Here is a 9,442-nt window from a genome sequence, read left to right on the forward strand (position 1 = left end):
CAACAACAACACCAGCACTTTATCTATGCACATTCCTGCCTTGCACTTTATATCAGGAGCTGCTACTTGGACTGCCTTTTAGTGTTTTGTAAGTTGTTCCTCCCTGCACTGTAACAACTTGGTTATTTTAAATGTGGAAATTGTATGTCTGTACTGTCTCTGTGCTGTCCTCTGTTCATCTGTAATTTAGGTTTCTTTGTTTTTTTGTTTTTTTTTAGATTGTGGTCTGTATATATTGTAAATTATATGTTGGGACTACAGATGGAAATTAGCAGTTATTGCTAAATCTGGTGCAACCATCTCCTCATCTCTTGTAAATGATTAATGCTATTGCACACTGTCCCTTGATAAACTAAATAAACTAAACTAAACTAAACTAAACTAAACATATGTTTGATTCGCCCCATGACTATTTATGTCCACTACTCACACACATGTAACAGAGATTCTGGAGCATGAGTTCTCCTTGAAAAGTTTTGGCTGTGCATTAGTTGGCTAAGCCCAGTTAGCCAGGTTAGTAAAGCTCAATGAACGACCCCACAGCGTTCAGGCAGCCTCACACTGCAGCAAATTACAGCGTCAAAGTGCTAGAGCTTCGTTACAATGTGCCTTCACGTGTGCTTTTTAGTCAGCCACTTTGTGCCTGCAGGTCACAGTCTAAAGATAGAGAACAACATTAACATTACTGGCACTTGTGTTATTTATTTTATCTTATTGACAATATGCCAGCAGTTGAGTGCTTTCACTCTTACAGTATAAATTATGGCCAATGAGCCACCATTGAATGTTTGCATTTTTTAAAATTACTGATTTTTTTTCTGCCCTTTGTTTGGTTTGTTTTACCAAACCGTGACCTCAAAACCAAGGTAACTGTGAATTTTGTATACTGTTACACCCCTGATGTGGAGATACACATAACATTGCCAGGTCAGAAACCTGCTTTTATGGCATTCATAGTCACGTTCTTTTGCCTTCAGGGTCCTTTATCATCATTTTTCTCTCTAACACTCATCATAACAGACATTTCGTTAAATTATAGGAAAGTAGGATGTTTCCTATCTTTGTGGCCAAACTACAGAAGAAAAGAGAAGTATATTAAAAATAGAGAAGACAAAAAAATGTGCCGTGACTTCAGTTTACTTCACTATACAAAAAGTGAAAGAGCACATAAAACTGAAACTTACATTCAGACTGTGCTTTCTGCTAAAACCAAGCATTTCCTTTCAAAGCCGTGACCACAGACGGGCCTATCTTATAAGATCTTTTTGACAGTGGAGGTGATAGAATATAATGAGGAAAATTAAAACCAGAATCCATCATATAATACTGATTATACTGACTTTTTCACACCACAAATGTCAAGACAGTGTAACGACCACACAGCTACAGTGGAAAGAAATGAAATCATGCTTGCCTTCATTTTCTTCTGAACACTCACACATTTGACTTGGTGCTGTAGACGCAGGAGGTGTTAACCACCAATGCACACAAAATACATACAGAGACAGATGTAATAAAGATCACCAGCCCACACTTTGTGTTGCCAAATATAAACTAATCCACGCAATTCTCAGCTAACTTGATTAGAAGGAAAATCGGCAATCAGTGTGCTGACATTTCAAATAATTTGGCACTTTTATGTTTTATTTTATTTTCCAGATTGTGAGAGGAGACAAAATAAAGAGGTTTAATGTGTCATCCTTTTATCTTTATTCTGGTGTTTTATTGTCACAAAGACATACTGCAGATTCGGCTCAGTTCAAAACCTGAAACACTGATTCAAATCACTCATCAAAACTCATCTTTTCAAAGTGACTTTTAATGTGTGAATGACATTGTGTGTATTTCATTATATTTCATTTTAGGATCATTTTTAACTCATGTAAAGTGTCTTTGAGTACCATGAAAAGCGCTCTATAAATAAAATGTATTATAATTATTAATTGTATATTGCAAAAAAGAAATAAAAAACACAGGTGATCCAAATGGCATCATTTATTTAGATTTTTTTTAAATAAATAATTTCAACATAACTTCTATATTAAGATCTTTGTTCTTTATGGTATCAATTTTTTTTTTTTAAAAAGTAAAAGTGTGGGAGGATTTGTTTAAAGGTCATATGATATTTTACACAACTCAGGTTTCAAAGTTTAGTTGTCGATGCAGGTTTACAGCTGCAACAAGCTTAACTGATTTTATATTCTTATCCTCATACATACTATTAAATGCACTTTTAAAAATCTAAAATCTGGTGAAATTATTATTAATACGACCACAGGAGGAGACGAGTGGAAAGAGTGAGTGGTTCTTTTTTCTTGTGGTTTTTGAAGTTTCACTTTCCAGTCGCAAAAATTCCCTTCGTCACAGGAAGTATGATGAAGTATGTGTCTGAAAAGAGTATTTAAGGAGACCCTTGGCCTCTACCCCTCACAGTTCTCCTGTCAACAAGCTTTGCTCTCTAGCTAATCTCTTTGGCCGCACTTATTGCAGCTCCTCTTTATCATCTTCACCACAAGAAGCAAGATTTTAACGAGCACGAGTGTCATCTTGACCAAACGGGAAGCAACAATGTCCAGCATCATGAAATTGTTTCTGCTCCTGGCTGTCGTGGTCTGCATCTCTGAAGCCCAGCGTAAGTTTCTACACTTTTTTTTAGCATTTACAACTCTAACATAGACAACGTGAGGATCATTTTATACATTAATCTCATACATTTTGGTAGCTGTAAGCAGGAATCTGTGCAGGGAAAAAATTTAATTAAATTAACCGCTTTTTTCCCCCATGTCTTTCTCTGTAGAACGTGAAACAGGACAGCAGTGTCTGTGTCAGCGTGTCAGGAATAAAATCTACTCGATGTCTGACATAAAGGACGTCCAGATCTACCAAGCAACCATCTTCTGTGACAGAGTGGAGATTGTGTAAGATACACTTAAATCTTTAATTACTGCAATAATGTGTTCTAAATACAAAATAGTATGTTGTGATAATAGTAATTACTGACAGTCATCAGTCTACCTGCCTGAATCCTCTATGTATCTGTTTATCTGCTACATTTGGTGAAGAGAGTCACTTCACCCAGCTCACCTCTACTGTTCTTCTCAACAGTGTCACCAACAACAGTGGCCTCCGCTATTGCCTGAACCCCAACTTGAAGGCAGTGCAAAGACTCATGGCTTCCATCATGTGAGTAGACAAATCAGTCATCTTCAGAATGCACCGAACACCCAGTTACTCACAGTAATCTTTATAGTGAATCACCATTTTTTTATGAGTGACATGATGCTGCTGCTGTAATGTGTCTAATGTGTGTCCTTCTTGTTTTATTGTCGATTCAGGAAACCAAAAACCTCGACCACAGCTGGACCAACTGTGCACACCTCCTCCACAGGCAGCACCAACACAGCTCGCATGTGACTCCATGAAGAAGCTCAGATGACCTCTGAACCCCAAACAGAAGCACCTTAAACGAATGTACCTGTGAAAAGAACGAAGCTTTTTTTTTCTATTTATCTTCTATTTATACTGCTGTGCACTTACAGTATATCTCCGTTCTATTGTATTTCCTCTCATTTGTTTTTGTAAATAGATTTATGTGCTTTTTTAATAAAAATCAAAAATATCAAAGGAGCAGTGAGTGACTGTTTTCTGTTCCAAGTCTGATACTGTCTGTGTCCTATAGCAACAGCGCTACCTTGTGGTTCAGAGCTGCCAATGCCAGTGGTGCCCCCAGAAATGTATCATAGGGGGGGACAGATGGGGCCCCTAGGAATCTTGGGGTGGCACACCAAAACAAAAACCAATAACTTAATATCAGGAATAAGATCATGCTGTTGAAGAATTATAGTATATTTTACAGTCAATACAGTCAATGCCAATGTCTGTTTTAAAGTGAATTAGGGATGAATCACCCTCTTGCATGGATCATGCATCAATAATAACCCAATTCTAAGCATGATTCATGATTATAAAGATACACAAGTGTCACGTCTTATTTTCAGAAATCTATTTTTTTCATTTGGCTTTCAATTTGGGGTAACCTTACTGGTATCACTGGTAAAGTTTGCTTTGTTTATGACAATTTACACACACACAGAGGAAGTACAGGTTTGATGTCAGAGTTTACTTGCACATGCACGTGCAGTTTATACCACTGTTTTAAACTCTTAGTACTATTAAAATGTCCTTTTGAAATCTAAAGTATGGTTAAATTATTAGCAACATAACCACAGCAAGAGTGAAAAGAGTGCTTTTTTGTGGTTTCTAAAGTTTCACTTTGCAGTCTTGAACACGTTTCCCTTGATCACAGGAAGTATGATAAGGTACGTGTCTGAAAAGAGTGTCACCCTCTGCCCCTCACAGTTCCCCTGCAGCAAATGTTGCTCTCTTTGCCTCTAGCTATCTTTTAGCTGCATTTATTACAGCTCCCTGCTATCATCTTCACCATTTCAACAGTGTTATCACCAAAAGTGGCCTTCACTATTGCCTGAACCCCAAGATGAAGACAGTGCAAAAACTCATAGCAAGGACTGTGTCTAGGTGTATGTGAGTAGTGCACTGATATAAATCCCCGCCACATCCTCAGAACACACTGACCACTCAGTTGCTAACGTTTCAGTGAATCACCTTGTGTTATAGAAATAACAGTAATGAGTGACACAGTGCTTTTTTCACACTGTCATAATGTGTCTCATGTGTGTCTCTGCTTTATTATCATTTTAAGAGGAAACTAAAAAACGACTGTGAGTCCACCTCCATCACACGCAGCCCTAATAGAACTCACATCTGACTCTATAAAGAAGCTCAGAAGACCTCTGAACCTGAAACAGAAACACCTTAAAGCAATGCAGATGTGAAATGAATGAAACTTTTTGTCTATTTACTGTCTATGATGTGCACTGACAGTATATCTCCTTTCTACTTCCTTTCATTTGTCTGTGAATAGATTTATTTGTTTTAAACCAAATTTTTCAGCATTTTGCTAATTTCAGTGTTTTTTAATTAAAAATCAAATAAAAAAGGATCAGTGATCATTTTAACTCATGTAAAGTGTCTTTGAGTACCATGAAAAGCGCTCTATAAATAAAATGTATTATTATTATTATTATTAATTTTATATTGCAAAAAGGAAATAAAAAAACACACATGATCCAAATGCCATCATTTATTTAGATTTTTTTTTAAACAAATAATTTCAACATGACCTTTACATGAAGATCTGTGTTCTTTATGGTATCAAAATAAAAAAAAATAAAAATAAAAAAGTAAAAGTGTGGGAGGATTTGTTTAAAGATCATATGATATTTTACACAACTCATATGAGTACAGGTTTCAAAGTTTAGTTGTCCATGCAGGTTTACAGCTGCAACAAGCTTAACTGATTTTATATTCTTATCCTCATACATACTATTAAATGCACTTTTAAAAATCTAAAATCTGGTGAAATTATTATTAATACGACCACAGGAGGAGACGAGTGGAAAGAGTGAGTGGTTCTTTTTTCTTGTGGTTTTTGAAGTTTCACTTTCCAGTCGCAAAAATTCCCTTCGTCACAGGAAGTATGATGAAGTATGTGTCTGAAAAGAGTATTTAAGGAGACCCTCGGCCTCTACCCCTCACAGTTCTCCTGTCAACAAGCTTTGCTCTCTAGCTAATCTCTTTGGCCGCACTTATTGAAGCTCCTCTTTATCATCTTCACCACAAGAAGCAAGATTTTAACGAGCACGAGTGTCATCTTGACCAAACGGGAAGCAACAATGTCCAGCATCATGAAAGTGTTTCTGCTCCTGGCTGTCGTGGTCTGCATCTCTGAAGGTTTCTGCTCCTGGCTGTCGTGGTCTGCATCTCTGAAGCCCAGCGTAAGTTTCTACACTTTTTTTTTAGCATTTACAACTCTAACATAGACAACGTGAGGATCATTTTATACATTCATCTCATACATTTTGGTAGCTGTAAGCAGGAATCTGTGCAGGGAAAAAAATAAATAAATAAATTAACCGTTTTTTCCCCCATGTCTTTCTCTGTAGACCATGAAAGAGGACAGCAGTGTCTGTGTCAGCGTGTCAGGAATAAAAAAGAGGACAGCAGTGTCTGTGTCAGCGTGTCAGGAATAAAATCAACTCGATGTCTGGCATAAAGGACGTCCAGATCTACCAAGCAACCATCTTCTGTGACAGAGTGGAGATTGTGTAAGATACACTTAAATCTTTAATTACTGCAATAATGTGTTCTAAATACAAAATAGTATGTTGTGATAATAGTAAGCTTGTATCTTCCTCTGCAAACCTGGCATCCATAAAACTTAGAAGGGCATTTTTAAAGATGTATCCAAGTTTGAGGTCTTGCCTCAGTAAAAATAAAAATGACAATGAACTCCTGCTAAAGCAAATCCCTAAATCACTTATAGTCATCAGTCTGCCTGCCTGAATCCTGTCACCCCAGCTCACCTCTACTGTTCTTCTCAACAGTGTCACCAACCACAGTGGCCTCCGCTATTGCCTGAACCCCAAGTTGAAGGCAGTGCAAAGACTCATGGCTTCCATCATGTGAGTAGACAAATCAGTCATCTTCAGAATACACCGAACACCCAGTTGCTCACAGTAATCTTTATAGTGAATCACCATTTTTTTATGAGTGACATGATGCTGCTGCTGTAATGTGTCTAATGTGCGTCCTTCCTGTTTTATTGTCAATTCAGGAAACCAAAAACCTCGACCACAGCCGGACCAACTGTGCACACCTCCTCCACAGGCAGCACCAACACAGCTCGCATGTGACTCCATGAAGAAGCTCAGATGACCTCTGAACCCCAAACAGAAGCACCTTAAACTAATGTATTTGTGAAAAGAACGCAACTTTTTTTTCTATTTATCTTCTATTTATACTGCTGTGCACTTACAGTATATCTCCGTTGTATTGTATTTCCTCTCATTTGTTTTTGTAAATAGATTTATGCGCTTTTTAATAAAAATCAAAATATCAAAGGAGCAGTGAGTGACTGTTTTCTGTTCCAAGTCTGATACTGTATGTGTCCTATAGCAACAGCGCTACCTTGTGGTTCAGAGCTGCCAATGCCAGTGGTGCCCCCAGAAATGTATCAACCCCCCATGCCCCCTTGTAAACCACTTTAGGCTGCATCATTGTATGAAATGTGTTAGATAAAGCTATTATTATTATCATTTTTGTTATCATTATTAGTATTATTATTAGTGTTGTTGTTGTTATTTTTATTATTAAAAGGAGCCAGGCTCACCCTGGCTTCCCTGTACTTTGCACCCTGCCAGTTGACATATCGATCTCGTGCAGAATGGATGCCAAACATTAAATATCAGAGGCAGTTACCCTCTAAAGTGTCAACTCGACACAAAGCTGCAAACAGACTCTGAGATTACAGGGTGAATAACCCTCCAACAGCATGCTGTTCACCCATCCCACACTCAAACAAACACTTGCACCCTTTCCCTGGAGAACTTTGCTCTGTTTGACTCTAGCTGATCTCTCAAGCTGAATATCTGCCACAGCTCCCTGCTATCATCTTCACCACAAGAAACACGATTTTTTTCCAGCACCAGTGTCATCTTGACCAAAGAGGAAACCAACAATGTCCAGCATCATGAAAGTGTTTCTGCTCCTGGCTGTCATGGTCTGCATCTCTGAAGCCCAGAGTTAGTTTTTAAACCTTTTTCAGCATTCACAGCTCTAACATAGACAACATAAGGTTTGTTTTGCTGATGGACAATGACACATTTAGCTGTAAGCAGAAATCTGTACAATAAAAAAAGAAATTATTAAATTGCTTTGTCTTGTCTTCTTGGCTGTCCCAAGTACCAGATCAGTCTTTCTCTGGAGAGCGTGAAACAGGACAGCAGTGTCTGTGTCAGCGTGTCAGGAATAAAATCAACTTGATGTCTGACATAAAGGACGTCCAGATCTACCAAGCAACCATCTTCTGTGACAGAGTGGAGATTGTGTAAGATAAACTCAAATCTACAATTTAGGTTTTGGGAATGCAGTATGTTAATGCAATAATGTCTCACAATTAGAAAATGCTAATTTGCTATTTGCATGTTCTGTGTTTGTGTGCATGTGTGCGTGTGTGTGTGTGTGTGTGTGTTATGTTAGAGTATGTCAGGAGTGTCAAGGATCATTTAACCCTGCATTACGAGAAAACTAATGCAGGGTTAGACTGAATATAACATGGACGATGCATTACTCTTATTTCCCACTACTGAGTGAAGCTGGATAGCATTGACCTCAGCCCTGGAGACAAAACAAGTAGTGATGTCCCCATAAATGTTACACAGGGGTGGCCAAATGGGGACACTGAAAGTCTTGGGGTGGCACACCAACACTTAAAGCCATAACTGAATTTTTGGAATACTATCATGCTGTTGTAGCAGCCAATATAGGCTAGTTGGAAACTATATCAGTTTCAGACTCATTTCACAGTCACGATAGGAATATATGGGACACAGACGTGATGTGTCACGTATGGGGCGAAGTGGGATTTTTTTACCTAGTACACACTCATTGCATGTATTGAGTTTTGCCAAGTGACAATGCAGTTGGTTATGCAGGGTTTGGAAGCACAGGTCATATTTACTGGTACTGCATTAATTAACTGGATTGTTTTAACTATGGGATGCACTGATTTGACTGATTTAAGCTGATATGAAATGTAAAAACACAGAAGGTTGCTCTGCTGCTCCCCATTGCCTCTGGTACAATGAGATATTCATCTGAATCCTTTTGAAATAGATTGTAATTGTTTGTGGCTGCATAAAAAACAAAAGACGTGTTGTGCAACGCTAGCTTGCCTCAGTAAAAATGAAAATGACAATGAACTCCTGCTAAAGCAAATCCCTAAATTACTTACAGTCATCAGTCTGCCTGCCTGAATCATGTATGTATCTGTTTGTCTGCTACATTTGGTGAAGAGAGTCACTTCACCCCAGCTCACCTCATTTGGTGAAGAGAGTCACTTCACCCCAGCTCACCTCTACTGTTCTTCTCAACAGTGTCACCAACCACAGTGGCCTCCGCTATTGTCTGAACCCCAAGTTGAAGGCAGTGCAAAGACTCATGACTTCCATCATGTGAGTAGACAAATCAGTCATCTTCAGAATACACTGAAAACCCAGTTACTCACAGTAATCTTTATAGTGAATCCCCACAGTGACATGATGCTGCTGCTGTAATGTGTCTAATGTGCGTCCTTCTTCTTTTATTGTCGATTCAGGAAACCAAAAACCTCTACCACAGCCGGACCAACTGTGCACACCTCCTCCACAGGCAGCACCAACACAGCTCGCATGTGACTCCATAAAGAAGCTCAGATGACCTCTGAACCCCAAACAGAAGCACCTTAAACGAATGTATTTGTGAAATGAATGAAACTTTTTGTCTGTGGACCCTCTATTATACTGCTGTGCACTTACAGTATATC

At 38.4% G+C, this 9,442-nt stretch overlaps 2 protein-coding genes and 1 pseudogene across 2 annotated transcripts; all 3 read left to right on the forward strand.

Moving 5' to 3' along the window:
• The first annotated feature begins 2,434 nt into the window (after positions 1 to 2,434).
• LOC126388534 (C-X-C motif chemokine 11-like) lies at positions 2,435 to 3,627 on the forward strand. The gene is made up of 4 exons (XM_050041709.1): positions 2,435 to 2,632; positions 2,798 to 2,918; positions 3,106 to 3,183; positions 3,336 to 3,627. The coding sequence occupies exons 1-4, from the start codon at positions 2,569 to 2,571 to the stop codon at positions 3,412 to 3,414; spliced, it is 342 nt and encodes a 113-aa protein (XP_049897666.1). The 5' UTR covers positions 2,435 to 2,568; the 3' UTR covers positions 3,415 to 3,627.
• A 1,994-nt stretch (positions 3,628 to 5,621) lies between these two features.
• LOC126388535 (C-X-C motif chemokine 11-like) lies at positions 5,622 to 6,980 on the forward strand (annotated as a pseudogene).
• A 398-nt stretch (positions 6,981 to 7,378) lies between these two features.
• Positions 7,379 to 9,442, forward strand: LOC126388533 (C-X-C motif chemokine 11-like). The gene is made up of 4 exons (XM_050041708.1): positions 7,379 to 7,661; positions 7,822 to 7,966; positions 9,015 to 9,092; positions 9,236 to 9,442. The coding sequence occupies exons 1-4, from the start codon at positions 7,598 to 7,600 to the stop codon at positions 9,312 to 9,314; spliced, it is 366 nt and encodes a 121-aa protein (XP_049897665.1). The 5' UTR covers positions 7,379 to 7,597; the 3' UTR covers positions 9,315 to 9,442.

Source organism: Epinephelus moara, chromosome 4 (genome assembly GCF_006386435.1).
Source record: "Epinephelus moara isolate mb chromosome 4, YSFRI_EMoa_1.0, whole genome shotgun sequence".
Taxonomy (NCBI): domain Eukaryota; kingdom Metazoa; phylum Chordata; class Actinopteri; order Perciformes; family Serranidae; genus Epinephelus; species Epinephelus moara.

Bases quoted from the DNA above. Each gene is read 5' to 3' on its own strand.
- LOC126388533 (XM_050041708.1), top strand. From the start codon at position 7,598: ATGTCCAGCATCATGAAAGTGTTTCTGCTCCTGGCTGTCATGGTCTGC. The intron at 7,967-9,014 runs GTAAGATAAACT...TCTTCTCAACAG, and splicing joins TGTGACAGAGTGGAGATTGT to TGTCACCAACCACAGTGGCC. The intron at 9,093-9,235 runs GTGAGTAGACAA...TTGTCGATTCAG, and splicing joins AGACTCATGACTTCCATCAT to GAAACCAAAAACCTCTACCA.
- LOC126388534 (XM_050041709.1), top strand. From the start codon at position 2,569: ATGTCCAGCATCATGAAATTGTTTCTGCTCCTGGCTGTCGTGGTCTGC. The intron at 2,919-3,105 runs GTAAGATACACT...TCTTCTCAACAG, and splicing joins TGTGACAGAGTGGAGATTGT to TGTCACCAACAACAGTGGCC. The intron at 3,184-3,335 runs GTGAGTAGACAA...TTGTCGATTCAG, and splicing joins AGACTCATGGCTTCCATCAT to GAAACCAAAAACCTCGACCA.